The following is a 23416-nucleotide window of genomic DNA, read 5'->3' as shown; positions in this document are numbered from 1 at the left end:
AGAATACCAATGTAAATAGAACAGGAGTGGAGCAAGATAAATGAACAGGAAGACTATTTGAAGAAATAATAGCTAAAAACTTTCCAAATGTGATTTAAATACACAAACACATACACAGAAAATCTACAGATCCAAAAGACACCACCCCATAAATATATACACATACTATTTTGTGGCTACTAGTACCCACAACAATTTTTAAAATTTTTTAAATATTAAAAGATACCTATCTGAAAGACACAATAAATTCCAGGTAAAGTAAACTCAAAGAGAATGATACCTAGACACATAATACTCAAATTGTTTAAATATAAAGTCAAGATCTTCCAATCAGCAAGGAGCCTCATAGGATAAACAGCTGATTTTTCATCAGAAATCATGAAGTCCAGAAAGAAGTGAGATGACATTTTCAAAGCACTGAAGTAAGATTGTCAATTAAGAATTCTATATCCAGTAAAACTGAAGGGGAAATTAAGTCATTCCCAGATAAATAAACATGTCCTGGTTTGGATGATAGAAGACATAGTCACTCAATTCAACGAGTAGGCTGCATTTGTCTGTAGGGTGGGGTTGCGGGAGGTGGCTTAAGTGCCTAAAACTTCCTTTTTCCTTCCTTTTTTTTTTTTTTTTTTTTTTTTGAGTCAGAGTCTTGCTCTGTTGCCCAGCCCAGGTTGGAGTGCAGTGGCAAGATCTTGGCTCACTGCAACCTCCACATCCTGGATTCAAGCAATTCTCTTGTCTCAGCCTCCCAAGCAGCTGAGACTTCAGGCATACGCCACTATACCTGGCTAAGTTTTTGTATTTTTTTTTTTTAGTAGAGATGGGGTTTCACCGTGTTGCCCAGGCTGGTCATGAACTCCTGAGCTTAGGGAATCTGCCCACCTGGGCCTCCCAGACTACTGGGATCATAGGCCTAAGTCACTGCGCCCAGACGGTGCCTGAAACTTCTATTTCTCGTCCCGGTTGTTGGTTACATAATTACTTTATGATAGCTCAGTGAGCAGTACGCTTATGTTTTGTGCACTCTTCTTTCTGTGTTTTACATCACAGATTTTTAAAAAAGAAAACACAGATGCTTTGTCTTTATACAATCAAAACCAGCACTTTATATTTCTTACTTTAATTGTCCAAATAGAAATAGCATCAGAAGCCAAAGCCAGAAACGTAGTGAAATAAATGATTTCTCTCCTCTATACCTTTGTTCCAGCTCCTTCCTTGCATGTTACGGTGTCACTGTCCTCGTCACGCCATTTATACCTGCTCTTCCTTTAACAGTCATTGTTAGGCTTTGCCACATCATAAAGATTTGCTGTGTCTGTCCTCTCTGTTAGATGTGAACACTTTTACGATGATGAACTGTCAGCTGGGCGCAGTGGCTCACACCTGTAATCCCAGCACTTCGGGAGGCTGAGGTGGGTGGATCACCTGAGGTCAGGAGTTTGAGACCAGCCTGACCAATATGGTGAAACCCCATCTCTATTAAAAATACAAAAATTAGCCAGGCAGTGGGCACCTGTAGTCCCAGCTACTCAGGAAGCTGAGGCAGGAAAATTGCTTGAACCTGGGAGGCAGATACTGCAGTGAGTCAAGATCATGCCACGGCACTCCAGCCTAGGCAACAAAGCAAGGCAAGGCTTCATCTCAAATCGAAAAAGGAAAAAAAAAAAAAAAAAAAAAAAAAAAAAAAAAAAAAAAAAAGATGTACTGTCAAAATCTTCTTGGTATTCTCAATAGGGCTATGCAGAGCACATAGGAAACACAGAACAAAGGCTTGAGGAATTAAGTCTTCGACAGAATAAATAAAGAAAGCCTTCCTAAATAACACCTCAAAAATAGTTCTTGCAGAGTATTTTACAACTATCCAAATTCAAAAGATTCCCAATCAAAGAAAATGTTAATCCTGAGGCAGTTAGTAGAGACTTTTTTTTTTTTTTTTTTTTTTTTTTTGAGATGGAGTTTCACTCCTGTTGTCCAGGCTGAAGTGCAACGGCACAATCTCAGCTCACAGCTTCCACCTCCTAGATTCAAGCAATTCTCCTGCCTCCGCCTCCTGAGTAGCTGGGAATACAGGTGCCCGCTGCCATGGCTGGCTAATTTTTGTATTTTTAGTAGAGATGCAGTTTCACCATATTAGTCAGGCTGGTCTCAAACTCCTGACCTCAGGTGATTCACCCATCTCAGCCTCCCAAAGTTCCGGGATTACAGGTGTGAACCACCGCCCCCAACAGGAAGTATTTTTTTAAAGAATGCTGAAAATCAAGGATGATGAGGAGAAAGTTCTGATCAGATGAGGGAGAAAAACTGTTTAGGTGATGCCAGTCATTTCTGAGATGTCATTATTTTACTTTATGATTAATATTAGAAAAGAAAATAATAAGAATTTTTGACAGCTCAAATCATATCTAAAATAAGGAATTCATGATCCCTTTCTTACATGCAACAGAAATGGTGCTGAGACCACACGAAAATATCCTTCAACTCATGACAAACAGAGCAAGTTTCTCACACCCAACCCATAGCCGTCCTTAGCCTTCACTTGGAAGATCGCTGAATATACCTATTCTTAGAATTTCATATAGATGTTTATTTTGTCATTCACTGTTTTTGTTTTCATAATGAGCAACATATTAATCTCACCACTACAAAAAAAGCAGTGGAGGGAGACTGGGCACCTAGGCAGGAAGAGAAGGTACCCAGTTGAGCGGTTTGAAATGCCCTGCCAAGGAAGTGCCCAACAAACCTGAAAAAGGAAGGCATCGCCCAGGGAGTTGCTGAGGCAGAAGACAAAGTCCTTCTTGGGGTGCTCAGGCACAGCCTGCACAATGCTGTTTTCCACCCAGACAGCGTGTTTGGGGATGCTGTTGTGGTCGATCCCAGAACGGCCGTCACTCTCGTAGAAAAATAGCGTGCATCCTGAGGAAACAGAACAGAGGTCTGCATGAGTATTTAGTGCCTGGGAAACAAAAGAACTCATAGCGGACCCCTAACACTTGCACCATGTCAGAGGCTGAAAAATTAAAGCACGTGGAACCCAGGAAGTAAAGAGAATGGGGCCATGCTTGGACTCAAGTCTTGGATGGGCCTAAAGATTGGCTGGGTGCGGTGGCTCACGCCTGTAATCTCAGCACTTTGGGAGACCGAGGCGGGCGGATCAGGAGGTCAGGAGATCGAGATCATCCTGGCTAACACGGAGAAACCCCATCTCTACTGAAAATACCAAAAATTAGACAGGCATGGTGGCACGGGTAGTCCTAGCTACTTGGAAGACTGAGGCAGGAGAATCACTTGAACCAGGGAGACAGAGGTTGCAGTGAGCCAAGATCACAGCACTGCACTCCAGCCTGGGCAACAGAGTGAGACTCTGTCTCAAAAAAAAAAAAACAAAAAAAAAACAAAGATCTTAATTGTAGCTTCTCAGCCTGCCTGGGATTCCTTCCTGCATGCCCTCAGGTTCTCTCAAACCCTTCCTTTGGGTTTTAGAATGATTCGTGACAGGCCTCTTCACAGAAATAGAGTCTTGTGACTTTGTCCCAAGGTGAGTACCAACACGGTCTTCCAGGCCAGAACTGTGCGTGGCACTATGTGAGGACTGGAAGTCACTACCGTCCAATTGAAGCCCATTCCAATATCTCACATGATATGCAACCAGAAAACTCTAGGAAATGTATTTAGTTACCAGATCATGCCCTTGGAGAAAACAATATATAATACTGGCGTTAAGTGCTTTAAGGATAAGAAAAACATACATTTTTGGTCTCATATCTTTTTTTTTTTTTTTTTGACTCGGAGTTTCGCTCTTAATACCCAGGCTGGAGTGCAATGGCGTGATCTTGGCTCACCGCAACCTCCACCTCCTGGGTTCAAGCAATTTTCCTGCCTCAGCCTCCCGAGTAGCTGGGACTACAGGCACGCGCCACCATGCCCAGCTAATTTTTGTATTTTTAGTAGAGACGGGGTTTCACCATGTTGACCAGGTTGGTCTCAATCTCCTGACCTCATGATCCACCCATCTTGGCCTCCCACAGGGCTGGGATTACAGGCGTGAGCCACCGCGTCTGGCCTGGTCTCATATCTTAACCGCAAATTTTTTTTCTAGAAGCCAATCATGCCTGTTCCTACTGAAGGAGGAAATACATGGCACACACACAAAGGCCTGGGAGAAGCCAGAGTCCCGGTCCATATACAAGCGCAGTGTGAAACTAACCAGACAGTAGCAACAGAATATTTCATAGACTTGTGGTAAGATGGCTTCCATAGACGCCCTCCATTATCACCTAAACTTGAGGCTCTTTTTTTTTTTTTGACATGGAATCTCGGTTTGTTGCCAGCCTGTAGTGCAGTGACACAATCTCGGATCACTGCAACCTCCGCCTCCCAGGTTCAAGCAATTTTCCTGCCTCAGTCTCCCAAGTAACTGGGACTACAGGTATGCGCCACCATACCTGGCTAATTTTTGCATTTTTTAGTAGAGACGGGGTTTCACGATGTTGTCAAGGATGGTCTCGATCTCTTGACCTCATGATCCGCCCGCCTCGGCCTCCCAAAGTGCTGGGATTACAGGTGTGAGCCACCGCGCCTGGCCAAGGCTCACTTCAAAAGCAATTACTAGCTGAAAACTTACTCTCAACCAACTGAAATCAATTTCAAGGAAAGCCAGGGTGGACTCTTCTTCAACTTCAACATGAGCTATCAGTCCATTTTCACCATCTTCCTTACCAGAGACAAGTGCCACACTTCCTGTGAACTGCACAGCCCTTGAACGTTCAGTCTATTCAGCTATAATGGGACTCTAAAGCAAATCTGCTCATACGCAATTAATAATATAGAATGATGCAGATCAATGGAAAGGTCCCACTGGTTCAAGGGCAACTGTTCCTAGCCTATAATATTTCCTGTTACCAGAGAACCGCTGTTGAACCCGACGTCCCTCCACACAGAGGAATGCAGCACACGGGTATGCCCTCCCCACTCATTTCACGTTTTTCTCTTGGCACAGCTTGGCCACAGTCTCTGCTTACAAGTCCTTATTGCACGGCGCTCCCGAGCATCAGGATTTCACACTTGCAATCCTTGTCTCCATAATTATTGCTTCTACCCATTCAAGTTACAGTTGCTTCTTTTTTTCAAAGGTAAAGCCCCATGCTAATGCTTTTTTGAAATATAAAGTTTGCCAGTCATCGTGGCTTATGTCTGTAATCCCAGCACTTCGGGAGGCCAAGGTGGAAGGATTACTTGAGCCCAGGAGTTTAACACCAGCCTGGGCAATATAGTGAGGCTTCAACTCTACTAAAAATAAAAATAGTTAGCTGTGCATGCCTGTGGTCCCAGCTACTCAGGAGGCTGAGCTGGGAGGATTGTTTGAGCTCAGGAGCTTGAGGCTGCAGTGAGCCATGATTATGCCACTGCACTCCAGCCTGGGCAACAGAGCAAGACTCTGTCACGAAAAAATAAAAATACAAGTTTTATGTTGCTTATTGTTAGGAAATTTTAGTGGAGTTCAGTTATTTTTCTTTTTATTACTATTATTTTTGCATATATGGGGTCCCAGCGCTGCCCAGACTGCAGTACAGTGGCACAATCATCGCTGACTGCAGCTTTGAACTCCTGGGCTCAAGTGAACCTCCTAGCTCAGCCTCTCGAGTAGCTGGAACTACAAGCATATACCACCATACCTGGCTAGTTCGTGTATTTTTTTGTAAAGACAAGGTCTCACTATGTTACCCAGGCTGGTCTCAAATTCCTGGCCTCAAGCGATCCTCCTGCCTCAGCCTTCTAAAGTGCTGGAATTACAGGAGTTAGCCACCACACCAAGCTCTCTTTATTTTTTTTTTTAGTTTGGGGTTTAAAAGTTGCATTGGAGAACTTAGACACATACCTGTAGAGTCGTCTGCCCCAACTCTATTTTTCCCCAAATCCCCAAGATTTTGAGGATCTCAAGTCTTTTCAGGAACACTTGTATCAAAAAGCAGAATCATCTGTACCTCCTATTTCCATGCCTTAGGCTAGCACAGATTAGAGGTTAAAAAGAAATAACAAAACTGGGAGGGGGAAACTGTTTTTCTCTAAATCAGAGGTTCTCACGAAGGGACAAACTTGGCAGTGTCTGGTGACCTTTCTGGCTGTCACAACCTGGGGGAAGGTGCTATTGGCATCTAGTGGACAGAGCCTAAACCCTCCACAAAAGAATTATCCAGAAAATGTCAATGGTGTCCCTGTTGAGAAATCCTACTCTAAATAAGCTTGACGACAAATTCAACACTAATGAAAAGTAGATTCCAAACATTAAAAAAGCAACACACCTTAGCACAGTTTTAGAACAGAGAAAGAAGCCTGTCGGTGCTGAATTAGGGGACACTCACAAATCCTAAAATGCGCACCTACTGAATGTCGTCTGATCCTACCAGATAATTGTTTTTATACTTTTTCAAATTTGATGTAGATGCATCCATAACAAAGCACCACAAAAGGTGATTACAATCTGATTTTACTCAAATATCAGCTTGTCCCAATTTTAAGATGAATGTGAAGCCGCAAATCCGAGAACCACGTACACCCTGATGAAAGTCTGTTTACCTTCATCTTCCCTGGAACATAACCTGTATGCTCTTCCGCTGGCCATGGAAACACTCCAGAGACTAATTCCAAATGAAATCTTTTCTTAAAAAATCAATTACTTTGTCTAATGGGAAATAATTTGGGGGTGCGGGGGAATCTGTATCCCACAGTTCCCAGGTGTTCTTCTCTTTATTTCTCAGTCGTCAAGTGTTGCTAAGAAAAAGCTGCAAGTCTTGCTTTTGAGCAGCAAGGACAAAGCCCCGAGGATGTCAATAAACGCAGGGAACTCATCAGGATGAAGCTAAGAACCCGGTGGCTCCATGTTCTGGGCCTGAATTCTGACAGGTGCGTCACTCAGATCTGCACCACCAAGAAGACTCCCTTCCCTGAAGGGCCTGTGCACTGTGCACCTAGGTACCTGCACCCTGGCTTCCTGTATCATTTACTCTCCCAGGGAATGGCAGAAACAAAATTAACACCTCTGATATGTCCCAAGTAAAAAAAGTCAACTAAGTATCTTTTTTTTTTGGAGACAGAGTTTCGCTCTGTTGTCAGGCTGGAGTGTAGCGGTACGATCTTGGCTCACTGCAACCTCTGCCTCCCAGGTTCAAGAGATTCTTGTGCCTCAGCCACCCGAGTAGCTGGGACTACAGGTGCGTGCCACCACATCCAGCTAATTTTTGTATTTTTAGTAGAGACTAGGTTTCACCATGTTGTCCAGGATGGTCTTGATCTCTTGACCTTGTGATTCACCTGCCCCAGCCTCCCAAAGGGCTGAGATTATAGGCATGAGCCACCGCCCCTGGCCCTAATTATCTTTATTTCATGCCACTAACATTGCTGCTCTCAACCTGAGAGTAAGAATCCCCTAGGAAGTTTGTTTAAATCACAAAGTCAGGGCCTGTTGCAGGCTGAATTGTGTCCTCCAAATATCCTAAACCCGGTTAGCTCAGAATAGGATCATATTTGGAAATAGAGCCTTTAAAGAGGTAATTAAGATAATGTGAGGACACGGGATGGGCCTTGACCCACTATGAATAGTGCCCTTATAAGAAGGAGGAATTTGAACACAGACAAGTAAAGGGAGGACCGTGTGAAGACACCGGGAGAAGACGGCCATCTCCAAGTCAGCAAGAGCAGTCTCAGAAGAAACCGACCCTGCTCACACCTTGATCTTGGACTTCCGGTCTCCAGGACTGTGAGATAATACATTTCTGTTATTTCCACCATCCAGCCTGTGGTGCTTTGCTATGGCAGCCCCAGTAAACTCATCCAGGGTCCCACCTACAAACCTTGTGATTCAGCAGATGTGGGGTACAACCCAGAAAGACCCTCAAGAGGCTATGATGCAGGTGATCTTCGAATCAGGCTATTAAGAACTTGGCACTAATTAATAAAAAATTGCTAAGATGGGCTACTAAGGATAAGAGGCCGCAGTGTTCAGTGGTGTGCCCATCAAGGGGAGGAGTGGGAAGCGGAAAAGGAAGAAGCTTTTCCCCTCATCTCCTCTCACTCCCTCAGAGCAGAGCAGCAGGTGTGATGATCCAGGCCTCTCAGACATAACCCTGTAGCACATCCAATTAAGCCAAGGCAGGTCACACATGAGAAAGAACACTGAAGTTCTTCAAAATGCTTCCACAGGATGCACATCCACGTTTCACAGGCAAGACCACTACAGCAAATAATCATCAAAAGATAATGTTCTCGGAGGCTGGCACCACGACACCTGTCATCACAAGGCCAAAGTGGGAGGATTGCTTGAAGCTAAAAACTGGAGATCAGCCTGGGCAATATAGCAAGACCCTGTCTCAACAAAAAATAAAAACATCAGCCAGGCCTGGTAGCACATGCCCGTAGTCCCAGCTACGTGGGAGGCTGAAGCAGGAGGATTACTTGAGCGGAGGCATTTGTAGCTGCAGTAAGCTATAATTGTGCCATTGCACTCCAGCCTGGAAGACAGAGACAGACCCAGGTAACGCTCTAGGAAGGAGCCAGGGTCCCTGAGTGAATTCACAGGAAAAGAGTTATCACACAAGCCTTAGATCGTCTATTTCTGATAAGTGGGAGGGAAGTAAAGCTCTTCCTTGCTTATGGCTTTGGCGTTGGCATTGTGGGTCTCTGGCACATACAGCAAAACCTACATCCTAACCAATACCCTCCCTTCCTGTGTGATCAGGCATCTGAGCAACAGCTGGCAGCAAGAATAATGGGGCCAAACCAACCCCAGCTGTGAAGGGTTGACCTGCACCTGCCCATCACTGCACAGTCACGTCTTCACCTCACTGAGCAGAGCTCCGGGCTGCTCCATGTCTCTAGGATTGGATGTTCCCCAAGCAACCATAGTCTGTGAAATCCAGTATCAAATGGTCTAGTTTGATACTGGCAAGCCCAAGCTTCTTCCTCCCATGCGCCTCCATCAATGCTGTTAACCTATCCAACTCAGGCTGCCATGTATTAACCCTGTTTCAAGTCTAGCTTGTGATGAAAACTCTGTGTGCTTGAGAAGTGTTTTTCTATTTAAAACACAGAGCTCAGCCAGGGTAGTGGCTCATGACTGGAATCCCAGAACTCTGGGAAGCTGAGGCGGGTAGATCACAAGGTCAGGAGACAGAGATCATCCTGGACGCTATCTCTACTCAAAAAAAAAAAAAAAAATACAAAATTAGATGGATGTGGTGGCGTATGCCTGTGGTCCCAGCTACTCGGGAGGCTAAGGCAGGAGAATCACTTGAACCCAAGAGGTGGAGGTTGCAGTGAGCTGAGATTGCACCACTGCACTCCAGCCTGGGTGACACAGTGAGACTCCATCTCAAAAAAATATGTATATAGAGAGCTCACAAATATATTACATTTTCTACGCTACCAGGACACATGCAGATACGTGCAACAATACGTACATGCACTTCACAAAAATGTGCAAAATGACCATAGCAACATACAAAAGTATGGTTATGTGAACAGAAAATATAGTGATCTACACATGCATGTTATATATACCTACACACAGACAAATATGCAAAATGTGACCATCAAATAGTGACTGACTTTTTCCTAAACATGATGGTCTACACATTCCATTAACATCAGGTTGAATCCTATGAAAGTAACATTATCCTACCAATTTTTTACCTTAAAAAATGGCAATTTCATAGGATTCAAGCTAATAAATTTCCCTTCAAAATAGTCACTTTAAAAGACACAAAGCTGAATGATTCCAAAAAGTTTTTTTTTTTAAACTCATCCTTCGAAACTGTCATCACGACCAGTTGCAAATATACCGAAACTAGACATGAGACGCTCCTCTAGCGTAACTGTGAAAAAACAAAATAACATTACTCGCAGGGGTGGAGATGGGAGAGTTACTAATCAAGGGACATAAAGTTTCACTGCAGTCACACGAATAGGTTCTAGTTTATAAATTGATTAATTCATTGGAGCTGGCGTCTTGTTCTGCTGCTCAGGCTGTTCGTGAACTCCTAGGCTCAAGCGGACCTTCCGCCTCAGCCTCTCTACGTGCTGGGATTACAGGAATGAGCCACTATGCCCAGCCCAACTAGGTTCTAGAAATCTGTCTTGCAACATGGCACTTGTGGTCTAGAATACTGTATTGCACATTTTAAAAAGTGTGAAGAGGGTAGATTTCATGTGAAGTGCTCTTACCATGATAAAATAAAACTTCAAAATTAGAATGAATTTCAAATTCTATATAATAACAACAACCACAAAAAACCCACTCGCCCCATGAGTACGTTCACGACGGAGCACGTCTGCGGTGCATTTAGCACACAGCCAGGGCCCTCCCAGCCTCACCTTTCAGGGACACCCAGTAGTGCTTCCACTTCCTCCGGGTGGCTGACTCCACCTTCTTGTTCTTCTTGTGCACCAGGAAGTTCTTGACGGCCAGGGCACCTGCCTTGCGCACTGTGCCCTGCGCGGCGGTTAGCAGGATGTCCGACTGGCCCGGGGAGCTCAGGGTGCCGCTGCTCTGCTCGTCACTGTGCGCTGAGCCGGCCTCCTCCAGGCTCTCACTGTTGGTGGTGCTCATCTCCAGCTCCCGCCGAAAGTTCTCATATACCCCCTGGCGAGCCGCATCCCCGGTGGAGCTGCTGCCACTGTCGCTGCCCACAAAGGCCCGGCCAGTAGTGGGTGAGTAGCTGGAGTTGGTGGCATTGGATCGCCGGGACAGGAGGTCCGTGTCGGTGGTGGCCCCTTCAATCCCACTGTCTGCAAATTCACTGCCCTCGCCTGCATTAACATCCTTGGGAGCAGAAGGAGAGAGCAAAGAAGACAAGCGTCACGTGGAGAAGGAACCCAGGAGCTCCTGTGAGTCCAGCCAGGGCTCTGTAGCCCCAGGAGACTCACAGGGCAAAGCCACTCCCCATGGCTCCTGGACCTGGTCCTGCCCAACTCTGGACCCACACAGACCCAGCAGAGCTGCTCAGAAAACCTTTAGCCGCCCTTCGTGAGAGCAAATGATTTGGAATATTCAAGAAATATAAAAGAAATAAGGAATACTTCAAAGAGCTCATCATTTTTCTGAGATAATTAACGAACTGGCAAATCAGTGACTGAGATTCTTCCGCTGCCATGCTGGGAGCCCAGCACCCTCAGCCTCATCAGCCTGCCCTGAACTCCAGGAAATTCTGCAGACAGATGAGTTAACTGTTCTACACGTAGGGGGTGACAGTGAATAACCAGGTCTTTACAACTGATACTTTTAAAAATCAATAAATAAAAGGCCTGCTTAGAAGTCTCTTTTACAATGGAGTGACGGAAAAGATAGGTAGGGCACTGCCTCACCCACTCACCCAGCAAGGCTCCTCGTTCCAGGAGCAGGCAAGAATCCTCATCCTCTAATCAGCTTCGCTTCTTGAAAACGAGCAGCCTCTCACTCTCTGCATTGTGCTAAGTAAGCCTGTGGGGCCCACAGCTCCATCGAGCTCTCCAATTACCTTGCCCTTTCAAAGCCGGGATGCTAGGAGCCCTGGGCAGGCTACTTGCTGCCCCTGGGCCAAGTGATAGCTAGGGGCAACTGCCAAGATACTGGGGGTATCAATTCCCAGTTTAAAAACACTGGGAACTTCCAAAACTGCTTCTGCTCTAAGTTGAACATTTCCGAGACAGACAGGTCTGTTCTTAAATCAGTATCTTATGGGCTCTAAAGCGCTACGGGCATTTCCATAAACAATAATTAAATAATGGTAGTAATCAAGGAAGGATCCTGACTGCAGTACTGGATAGGGCAGCTCAACAATCTTGTGCCTAAGAAGGAGCCTGATTGTTCTCCAAGCAAGAGAAGGCAACCTGAATCTAATATAGAAGATGCCAAAGTAACAAGCAGTTCGGAGGTTTCACCAATGTGGGTGCCTTTAGGCTCACAAATGGCTAATTCTGGTTCAAACATGTAGAAAGGAACCAGATAGCCGGGCGCGGTGGCTCAAGCCTGTAATCCCAGCACTTTGGGAGGCTGAGGCGGGTGGATCACGAGGTCGAGAGATCGAGACCATCCTGGTCAACATGGTGAAACCCCGTCTCTACTAAAGATACAAAAAATTAGCTGGGCATGGTGGCACGTGCCTGTAATCCCAGCTACTCAGGAGGCTGAGGCAGGAGAATTGCCTGAGCCCAGGAGGCGGAGGTTGCGGTGAGCCGAGATCGCGCCATTGCACTCCAGCCTGGGTAACAAGAGCAAAACTCCATCTCAAAAAAAAAAAAAAAAAGAAAGGAACCAGATAGTCTGAATTACCATACAAATGAATGCTCTGGGCTCCTATCTTTGCTGAGAGGAAATGGGAACAGTATGAGTCATGTCACAAACGAATACTGTCCTACACAAGGCTCCAGACAGGCACTGTGCCCGGAGCTCCACGATCCTCACTTAATTCTTTTTTTTTTTTTTTTTTTTTTGTGTGTGTGTGTGTGTGATGGAGCCTCACTCTGTCGCCAGGCTGGAGTGCAGTGGCACGATCCCGGCTCACTGTAACCTCCAAGTTCCAGTTTCAAGTGATTCTCCTGCCTCAGTCTCCCGAGTAGCTGGGAGCCACATGGAGCCACCACACCCAGCTAATTTCTACATTTTTAGTAGAGATGGAGTTTCACCATGTTGGCCAGGCTGGTCTTGATCTCCTGACCTTGTGATCTGCCTGTCTCAGCCTCCCAAAGTGCTGGGATTACAGGCTTGAGCCACCACACCCAGCCCAGTTCTAAGAATTGGTCAAAGTTTACCTTTATCATGAAGAAATGCTAAGTGAGCAGCTAAAAGAGGTGTATAGCAAGACATGGGGAATAAAGGGGTGGTGGCAGTAGAAAGGCAGCAGGAAATAGCTGAGTGAGCTTCTGGGGATCGACTTCTTGACAAACGGAGTCTAGACCCCTGGGAGTTAGAGGCACTTAGGGGAAAGGAAAAAAACCACAAATGCAGCTCAGATGCAGACCCCTGTAACTGCTGGTTCCACAGCTTTGCTATCTGCCCTCTAGCTTATTAACATTCATGGGTGGTCATGAAAGACCTAGAGCTGATTGGTAAAAATCCTCTCCACAATCAGGAAAACGCTGTTACCAACTCACATTTCTCCCAGGCAGAGACACTGACCATATGCTTCTCTCTTGATAAAAGACAAAAAGAAAATCTGACTATTGTTGATTATTTAGGATTACTACTGAGTTACACACGATGAGACTGTGAATTTTCCAGACTTTTGGATTTATTTTCATGTCTCAGTCTTTCTCGGCAAAAGGTTTGGTATGCGTGAAAAAAATCAGCTACTTAGTATTCTTCTCTAAAATGCAAAGAGGTGAAATGCTTCTCTACAAGACAAGGAAATGTAGCTACACAGGTAACATCCCTATTCCATAAGAGAGACTTCAGTAAAAGAAGAGAAATGATCCCAGGCATCTTGTAATTCCCAGAGCTCCAGAAGAGGAAGGGACTTGACAAAGACATCTCATTGATTAAAAGCCTGCAGCTCAGAAAATCACAAGTCTGGTTGGTGGCAGATGGGAGGTTGAAACCTATCCTTCCAAGTATGCTTTCCATTACTGTATAGCGACCTCATGGCTCAGCTGCAGGTAGCAACCCGATCAGATTCTGTCTATATATTCAATCCCAGCAGGGCATGGTAGCTTATGCCTATAATCCCAGCACTTTGGGAGGCTGAAGCGAGTGGATCACCTGAGATCAGGAGTTTGAGACCAGCCTGGGCAACAAGGTGAAACCCCGTCTCTACTTAAAATACAAAAAAATCAGCCAGGCATGGTGGCGTGCAGCTGCAGTCCCAGCTATTCGGGAGGCTGAGGCAGACGGAGGATCACTTGAGTCCAGGAGTCAAAGGTTGCAGTGAGCCAGGATTGCACCACTGCACTCCAGCCTGGGCAACAAAGCAAGACCCTGTCTCCGGGAAAAAAAAAAAAAAAATCAATCAATCAATCAATCAATCAATCCCATGCCTCCCTGCTTTTCTTACCAACAATGGCTCTTCTACCTTCTTTCAGAAAAAGCTCAGTAACTGTTTATCCAGTTGCCTTGACCTGCCTGGCAAAAAGCTAAAACCTGAAAGTGGAAGAAAGGGGAAGAAGGAAATGAAAAGGGGATAATGAAAAGAAAGGCAGAGACCCGACAGACCAACTCTCAAGAGCACGTGTCCTAAGAGTTCACTGCATTCCCGCAACCATCCATCCCTTTACAGAACGCCCTCACATCTGTCTCTAAGAGCTAAGGCCTCAATGGACACTCACCTCTGTATGGGACCTGAACATCTGCTCATGTCAACCGCAGCCTGGCCATGGCCCAGACTATGTGTGTTCAACTCTGGGACAGCCACTAAACCAAGCAAGGAAGTGATTACTCCAGGGAAAAGACCTGCGGGCCCCAGCTAAACGTGCATACTTTGGAAGGACACAGCTCCGTGTCATCACTGGGGAATGCTCTTGTCATCTGTGATCCAAGACAACTCCACCTTGTCTCCTACGTGGTTATTCAGGCTCAGTGGTACACATGGCCCCACTGATATGTGACCCAGCCCACTGGGAAACAGATGCGGGTTGCCCAGCCCCAGCCCCTATTAAGTCATGAAGCTTGGGATGTCCCAAATTCCCAGAAGTCCATTCTCCGGCAAGGTGCCTTCGACCCAGAGGCACCTATAAACCTCCTCAGTCTTCCCAGCAGCGAGGAATACCGAAGACTGACACCACGAATGGTCCCAAGGGAGGCTCAGCAGTGTCTGTAGCAACGTCAAGGTATCTTCCCTCTTAGAGTCAAATGCTATGGTTAAGATCCTGGCTAGACAGAGAAATAATTCTAAACATGGTTCATGATCTAGCAGAGATTTCCAGAAAACAGCTCGAAATAAACTCTCCATGTTAGAACCACTCCATTGAAGAGACTTCCGATCATGAACCAACATTCACAGAGTAGAGAGGCTCTTCAGTTCTGTTCTCCCAGGACAAATTCTCTGAAGCCAGATTTTCAGGGCACTCACCAGCCTCCATCCCACTGGCAGATTCCCAGAAATGAATGTATGTGCAAGTGGCCAGCTGTAGCCTAAAGCGTGCAACAGCTGTGGGCAAGAGTTTTCTTAGCATTTGAGCTGGGCAACAAATGCTTAAATGAGCTCCCACACTAAAATGAGGGAGGCAAGAGGCCAATTCAAAGCCTGTTTTCGCCGCCTTGAAGACGGGAGGGTCACGCAGCATGAATGTGGACTAATGACACATTGTGCTAAGGCTCCAGTTGTTTTGACAGGAGACTTCAAATACTACCAAAAGGAGAGGTTTTCTGTGCTAATGATGTGCGAACACAATTTTGAAAATGCAGTTAGTCAGAAAGTACAAGATCTCTGGGACAATTTCAGGACCAGGAGAGAATCAACTGGCCACTTGTAGTTAAGTTGTAAGTTGAATGCAATTAGATACTGTTTCCTTTGTCACTTTTTCCCTGATAGATCCAGCTTAGCTTGACTATACCTGTGTTAACATGCTAATAGAATGCAGAATTCACTGAATTCCAGAAGGTAAAGAAATGTGGACCTGCAGAAACCCTGAATTACAAGTTTCTGGCTTGTTAGATTTAACATGTCCTTTCTCTGATTTATCATCTTCTTCCTAACCCCAAAATGTTAAGTACGCCTCACCACACACACACACACCCCAGTATTATCTTTGGTTCTCAGTATTCTCAGTACACTCACCTTTGATAATCTCAATACAACAAGTAACAGTTCTAGGTAAGAGACTCTGAACCAATCTGCTCAATTTCTTCATCTGTATAACGGGGAGAATAACACATCTACTTTGTAAGACACCTTATAAGATGCTGTGAGACTGAGTTAACACAGGAAAAGTGTCTTGAACTGAACCCAGCACATAGTACCTGCTCAAAAATGTTAACTATAATGACGGTCATCTCCACTTTCAGAGACGGAAGGCATTGCCCGAACTCAGCTGCTAACTTCCTGCACCAACATGGAAGAAACGTCCCTGAGAAACCTGGGAAAAACATAGGCATACCAAGGCTGGGGCCAGCCTAACGCTAATTAGGCTTGTTCATTGTTTTCACATTTACAAAGCAGCACGAAGCTAGGAAAATGGTGACGTTCTCTTCATTGTAAATTAGTAACTATTGGTCACAATTACGAATTACTAATAAGTGCTACCCCCGATTTGCTAGAATAGGAAATCAGCTCTATTTTCTCTCCTCTTCCTTTCTTAGGGCAAAATCTCCATGCCTTTCTTTTTATGTTTCCAACACCCATGCCTTTTCTTCTAATGCTTTCCAGTGGGAGTGACTCACAACTTCAGTTACAAGCACTGGAACCAAAATTCTTACTGTTACTAAAAAGGGATCCAAAGTTGACAAAAGCTTAAATGTTCCTTCAGGTAACTCCTGATTGGAGATTTTGTGTCTAGGTTAAATGAATCATGACTCTCCTTTCATCTGCTCTTCTGTACACGTGCTTCTGCCTTACAGCCATCCTTCCTCTCCCTCCTCACTATTCCGTAACATCTCAGAGACTCAAGTGTTCTCCCTTCCCCTCCGAATGCCACACCACTGGTTGAGCAATAAGCTCTCTCCTAGTCATCTTCCTTCCATCAATCCATCCAGCACACCATTGCCAGGCCAATCTTCCAGAAGCAACATGGAGGACTCCTCAGGCTGCTGTTCAAGGCCCTCTCCCAATGTCCGGTGTTCCCACTTGAGCTTCAGATGTACCCACCCACCGGTGAAATTGAAGAACTCATTCCAGGTCATACTCCCAACCATTCTCACTCCCAAGAATACTCACACCCCCACCTTTTTTGGCGGGGGATGGAGTCTCACTCTGTTGTGCAGGTTGGAGGGCAGGGGTACGATCTCGGCTCACTGCAACCTCTGCCTCCCAGGTTCAAGCAATTCTCCCGCCTCAGCCTCCTGAGTAGCTGAAATTACAGGCGTCTGCCACCGCGCCTGGCTACTTTTTGTATTTCTTTAGTAGAGACAGGGTTTCACCATGTTGGTCAAGCTGGTCTCAAACTCCTGACCTCAGGTGATCCGCCCGCCTTGGCCTTCCAGAGTTCTGGGATTACAGGCGTGAGCCACTGCGCCCAGCTCACATCCCTGCTTCTACTACAACCAGAAGCCTTATCTGTGCCTCCTCCAACTGCCAAGCCAACTTCTCTACAGCATCTCCTCTCCCCGCCCCCACTCCAGCCATACTGGGTTCCTCGTCCCTGCTCGAATGTGCTGTGTGCCCTCCCATCTAACAACTCAGGAGCCAGCTCCCTCCTCCCTCCTCTCCTTCAGTCCCTACCCAAGTCTGCCCTCTCAAGAGCACCCCCAACTACCCTGTCAGAAATCGCCCCCCACCCATGCCCCACACCTCATCTTTCTCAACATGCTCTTTCTTCCACAGTGTATCGCTTACTTATTATGCTAACTGTTTTCTGCTACACACACCCACTTCACCCCGCCGAGCTCGTGGATCTTTCCTGGTTGACGCGTCCCAAGTACCAAGAATAGAGCCTGGCATGGAGAAAGCACTTCAAAAATAATTGCTGAATGAACTCACTGCTGCTCATTTTCCACCACAATCTTAGAACAAGGAAAACGCTTTCTCATGGAATACACTGCAGTTGGATTTCAAGGCTTTGTCATTTCTAAGCTCAGCTCATGCTCAACTAAGGTTGAGGTGACAAATTAGTCCTAGCTATAAAGCTTACATTTGCAGCCTTCAAGCAGTCCCGTTGGATTATGTCTTGTATGGAAGCAATTGGAGTGCACTTAAATTTTTGTTCCTAAACTTTTTTTAAAAATAGAGAAAGTAGGTCAGGCGCAGTGGCTCATGCCTATAATCCCAGCACTTTGGGAGGCCGAGGCAGGTGTATCAAGAGGTCAGGAGTTCAAGACTAGCCTGTCCATGACGGTGAAACTCCGTCTCTACTAAAAATACAAAAATTAGCCAGGCATGGTGGCAGGTGTCTGTAATCCCAGCTACTCAGGGGGCTGAGGCAGGAGGATCACTTGAACCCGGGAGGCAGAGGTTACAGTGAGTTGAGATCGCGCCACTGCATTCCAGCCTGGGCAACAGAGTGAAACTGTCTCAAAAAGAAAAAAAAAAAAGTAGAGAAGTAAGATTAAGATATATTGGGCTATCTTATGCCCCAAGCTAGATACTCAGTCAACTGGTGGTCCAATGTCAACTGGGTTCAAATGACAAAGTGAAAGGCTAGTCAGGTGTTTCCTAAGTTCTCCATAAGGACCCGTGGAGACCCTGTCAGGTCTTCAGGGGAAGCTGGCTTCACAGCCACATCCAACAGTCACACATTTACAGTTATGCTGTAAAACACCAATGATCACACATTGTTATCACACAAGTTGAGTCAAGGGGCAAGACTTTCCTCTGTTCTTATACTATGAATATGATCTGTTTTTTTCTTTTTTTTTTGAGGTGGAGTCTTGCTCTGTCACCCAGGCTAGAGTGCAGTGGTGCAATCTTGGTTCACTGCAACCTCTGCTTCTCCAGTTCAAGCAATTCTCCTGCCTCAGCCTCCCAAGTAGCTGGGACTACAGGCACACACCACCACACCTGGCTAATTTTTTGTGTTTTTTTTAGTAGAGACTGGGTTTTACCATGTTGGCCAGGATGGTCTCGATCTCTTGACCTTGTGACTCGCCTGCCTTGGCCTCCCAAAGTGCTGGGATTACAGGTGTTAGCCACCTCGCCTAGCTTTTTTTTTTTTTTTTTTTTTTTTTTTGAGACAGGGTCTCGTTCTGTTGTGCAGGCTGGTAGGTATAGTGACATGATCATAGCTTGCTGCAGCCTCAACCTCCCAGGCTCAAGCAATCCTCTCACCTCAGCCCCCTAAGTAGCTGAAACTACAGGCACACATCATCACACCTGGCTAATTATTTTGAAATTTGGTAGAAACAAGGTCTCACTATATTGCCCAGGCTGGTCTTGAACTCCTGAGCCCAAGCGATCCTCCCACCTTGGCTTCCCCAAATGCTAGGATTATAGGCATGAGCCACTGCCCCTAAGAATGTGATCCTCAAAAGCTGAACTGGTGGGCACAGTGGTACATGCCTGTGGTCCTAGCTACCTAAGAGGCTGAGGCAGGAGGATCACTTGAGCCCAGGAGTTCAAGGCTGCAATGCACTATAACACACCTGTAAATGGCCACTGTACTCCAGCTTGGGAAACACAGCGAGACCTGTCTCTTAAAAAAAAAAAAAAAAAAAAAAAAAAAAAAATCCCTGAATGCTCCCAACCTGTATTAGCATAAATGATCAGCTATCAACGTGTGGACTAGGGGGTCCCTAAAATACTTACGGGGGTCCCTCAGCCTCTTCCTTTTCCAGCTACCTGTGCAAGGCCAGGGTTTGCTCCTAGGGTCCAGTCAAACAGCAGGTTGCAAGAGAGTGAATGCAAAAGTAGGTCTGAGACGCTAACATGTTAAGTTAGAAGTCCCAGAGATCTGCAAAATGGAAAACACTGCCTCTGCCTCACATCTTTTATTTTAGAGCATAAACCACTGTATTCTTTTAGAGACAGGGGTCTCATTCTGTCACGCAGGCTGGAGTGCAGCGGTGTGATCCAGCTCATGAAAGCCTCCAGTTCCTGGGTTCAAGCCATCTTCCCACCTCAGCCTTGCAAGTAGCTGGGACAACAGGTACTCACCATGCCCAGCTAAGTTTTCCATTTCGTTTCTTTTTTTTTAGAGGCAACCTCTTACTATGTTTCCCAAACTTTTTCCCCCTCAAAACCTTTTTTTTTTTTTTTTTTTTTTTTGGTGAGACAGCCTCACTCTGTCACTCAGGCTGGAGTGTGGTGGTATGATCTCAGTTCACTGCAACCTCCACCTTGCAGGTTCAAGCAATTCTCCTGCCTCAGTCTCCTGAGTAGCTGGGACTACAGGAACGTGCCACCACACCCAGCTAAATTTTTGTTATTTCTAGTAGAGTTGGCGTTTTACCATGTTAGCCAGAATGGTCTCAATCTCCTGACCTCGTGATCCAGCCGCCTCGGCCTCCCAAAGCACTGGGATTATAGGCATGAGCCACCATGACTGGTGGGTCAAAACATTTTAAATAAAGTTATTTATGTGAACATGTCATGGGTATACTGTCATTTTAAAATGAATTAATAGTTATTTTTTATATTTCTGTTTCAATTTCTAATGTGATCAATATTTACAGATAGAATCCACATAAACAGAAGTCCCTTGGAGTCTGAATTCCTTTTTTTTTTTTGAGACTGAGTCTCACTCTACCACCCAGACTGGAGTGCAGTGGCGCAATCTTGGTTCACTGCAACCTCAGCCTCCCGGGTTCAAGTGATTCTCATGCCTCAGCCTCCCAAGTAGCTGGAATTACAGGCACCCACCACCACGCCCAGCTAATTTTTGTATTTTTAGTAGAGACGGGTTTTCATCATGTAGGCCATGCTGGCCTTGAACTCTTGACCTCAAATGATCGCCCTGCCTTGGCCTCCTGAATTAGTTTTTAAGAGTAAAAAAAGGTCTAAGAACTGCTGACATAAGCTTTCTCTCAACTACCTACCCACCTTTCCACTTCCCAAAAAGAGATCTTGGCGAAGAAGATAAATTTTCTTATTGAAAATGGACGGGTTCATTTTCAAAATAAATACCTCATTGCTTAACTGACATGCCAGACAAAGAACCGAGAAAGAGAAAAGAAAAAAAAAAAGCATCAGACAGAAGACAGAGGAAAAGGAAAGAAAAAGACAGGGAGGTTTTAAAAATTGATTTTACATGAAAATATTTGTTTTATGAAAACCTGAGGTTCTTCACCAGAAGGAAGCCTCTAGATGGACTTTAAGGGATTTATGGACCCCTTGAAATGACATGCAGAAGGGTGGTCCCTGTCTTTATCTAAGGCAGAGGTCCACATTTTTCATCTGATTCTCAAAAGACTCTGTGACCAAAGGTCAAGAATCACATGGTTGTTGATGTGCATTTTCAGCCCAGGAAACAAACTTATCTCTGAGTCACTGAAGCTCAGTTGCAAAATAAAACCAAATTTTAAACATCAAGACAATTGTTTTTAGGAACTCAAGCTCCTCTTCTGACAATGCTGCACTCTTTACCTTGTTATTAATAAAATCGACACGACTACTTACTTATTACACAAAGCAGCCATGAGGGACAGCTCCGCCAGAGTTACCCTGGCCATCTCTCTCCATAATCCCTGTTTTAGGTGACAAGAGTGGGCAGTAACCATTTTCTTTTCAGCCAAGTCCTTTTTTTTTTTCGTGTCTGTACCAGAATTGAGGGTTTTGATCTTAAAATCTGAGGATATTGAACTGAAACCTTTTCAGGCAGGGGGAAGTAGTGCAGCGTGGGTGTGTGCTTTGGAAGAAAAGGCCCTCCTTGATCAACAAGTCAGAAGACTTGAGTTTTTGGCTGGGCGTAGTAGCTCACGCCTATAATACTAGCACTTTGGGAGGCAGAAATGGGAGGATCACCTGAGATCAGGAGTTCAAGACCAGCCAGGCCAACATTCGTGAAACCCGTTTCTACTAAAAATTCAAAAAATTTGCCAGGCGCAGTGACGCGTGCTTGTAATTCCAGCTACTCACATGGTAAGTGCTTGAACCTGGGAGGCAGGGGTTGCAGTGAGCCAAGATCATGCCACTGCATTCCAGCCTGGGTGACAGAGTGAGACTCAGACTCAAAAAATAAAAAATAAAAAATGTGGGTTCTCATCTAGTTGTGACACCTTCTCTCTTTATCTCTTTCTTTTCTGGAAATGCTGCTGTCTGAAACTGGCCAGTGAAACTCACAAACTGACTCACCAGCACCACACCTGGCTAGGGGTGCTCCGAGAGCAGGGCTCCTTGCTGCTGTCCTGAGGCTGAGGTTCTCTGAGACATGCTCAGCACAACCTAGCCATGTTCCTTCATCTCCCAAGTGAATGAATGAAGCTCTCCTCACAAGCATGCACAGTGGCTCCACGCCAAAGCTTCCCACAGAACACAGAACCCGGCAACAACACTCCATCAAATGGTAGGGTTCTCTCTCTCCCAGCTCACCTACTAAAAGTCTCAGAGACACAGGAGAGCCGAACCCCAGAACAATGAGGCAATCTTCACCATCACAACTAACAACTCCCATGTGTTAAGCATTTGTATGTGTAAAACTGTGCCACGAGTTTTCCATTCATTCCCTTGCAGAATCTCCAGCTTCATTTAAGGGACATTGAGAACCATGGAATTTAAATAAACAGCATTCTCAGCAAACTGACACAAGAACAGAAAGCCAAACACTCATAGGTGGATGTTGAACCATGAGAACACGTGGATTCAGGGAGAGGAGCATAACACATTGGAGGTAGTTGGCGGAGGGGCGGGGGGATGGCGGGGGGAGGGGGGGACGGCGGAGGGTTGGGGGGACAGCGGAGGGAGGGGCTGGGAGGGCTGGGAGGGATAACCTGAGGAGAAATGACAGACATAGTATAACATGGGGAGAAATGACATAGACCTAAAGTAAAATAAATAATAAATAATAAAATATACTAAATAAATAAATAACCAAGAGGTCAACAGTCTCAACCTTACAAGCTCAGATATGCTGCTAACTTCTTTGACACTAGGCTGCCCCCTCCTCTGTCTATAATCAAATAAATTCATAAAGTTCAGGCCCAGAAGATAAGCTAGCCGTCAATTAAATCCAAGGAGCAATCTATTAAGTACTTTCACAGAAACCAACAGAAAAAAATTCTGCTTCAAACAGCACGAGGCTTTACCCGTACTGACTCCAACACAACCTTTTTTGCACAGCACGCATGTGCATGCACATAAACATGCTCATAGAACACACGAATTAAACCAAAAATTGCCAGCCAAACCCTGTAGCCCCTATGTGCCACTGCTGAAGACCGAAATGTGAACTCCAACGTCTTCATGCTTCAAAATCCATCCAACTACTGAAAAAAATGCAAACACGGGAAGAATGGCCAAAAACCCTTTTTGATCATTTTCAAATCAAATGAAGTTGTTCACATTATTCCAGATAAAATGTGTTTTCTTCCAGGCTTAGAGGTCATGCTCTTGGGTCAAATGTCTGCCAGGAGCTCTTTTCTGGGGAGTAAAACTGCTGACAGGATGATCACGGATTAAACTACATCACCAGGGCAGCCAAGGAGACTTTAATATCTATGATTCAAGCTCACTGGAGAGGTTCCCTGGGTCAACAACTTTTTCAAAAAAAAAAAAATTTTTTTAAAGCATTCTTTTCAAGGAAGCCTCCACACCCACCGCCTCTTAAAATACACTCTTTGGAACATAGTGGGCTCCCAAGAAATCGCGTGGATGAACACATCAAACTTAGACAAGGAAATGTGGGCGGGTGGATAGTGTTATGCATAATT

At 45.4% G+C, this 23416-nt stretch overlaps 1 protein-coding gene across 18 annotated transcripts in view; it reads right to left on the bottom strand.

The window, feature by feature from the left end:
- Positions 1 to 23416, bottom strand: part of TIAM1 (TIAM Rac1 associated GEF 1) — a 528333-nt gene that overhangs the window by 213741 nt on the left and 291176 nt on the right. For all 18 annotated transcript variants that reach the window (XR_012514869.1, XR_012514870.1, XR_012514872.1 and 15 more), the window contains 2 exons: positions 10366 to 10813; positions 2741 to 2913 (listed from right to left, as the gene is read on the bottom strand). Coding sequence is in view for 9 of the 18 variants with exons in the window: in XM_010338326.3 (XP_010336628.2) it covers positions 2741 to 2913; positions 10366 to 10813 (621 nt within the window). In the remaining 9 variants the exon portion in view is untranslated. The remainder of the gene's footprint in view (positions 1 to 2740; positions 2914 to 10365; positions 10814 to 23416) is intronic.

This window comes from Saimiri boliviensis, chromosome 18 (genome assembly GCF_048565385.1).
Source record: "Saimiri boliviensis isolate mSaiBol1 chromosome 18, mSaiBol1.pri, whole genome shotgun sequence".
NCBI lineage: Eukaryota > Metazoa > Chordata > Mammalia > Primates > Cebidae > Saimiri > Saimiri boliviensis.
The sequence above is the reverse complement of the archived record's forward strand: the minus strand, read 5'-3'. Positions and strand labels throughout refer to the sequence as shown.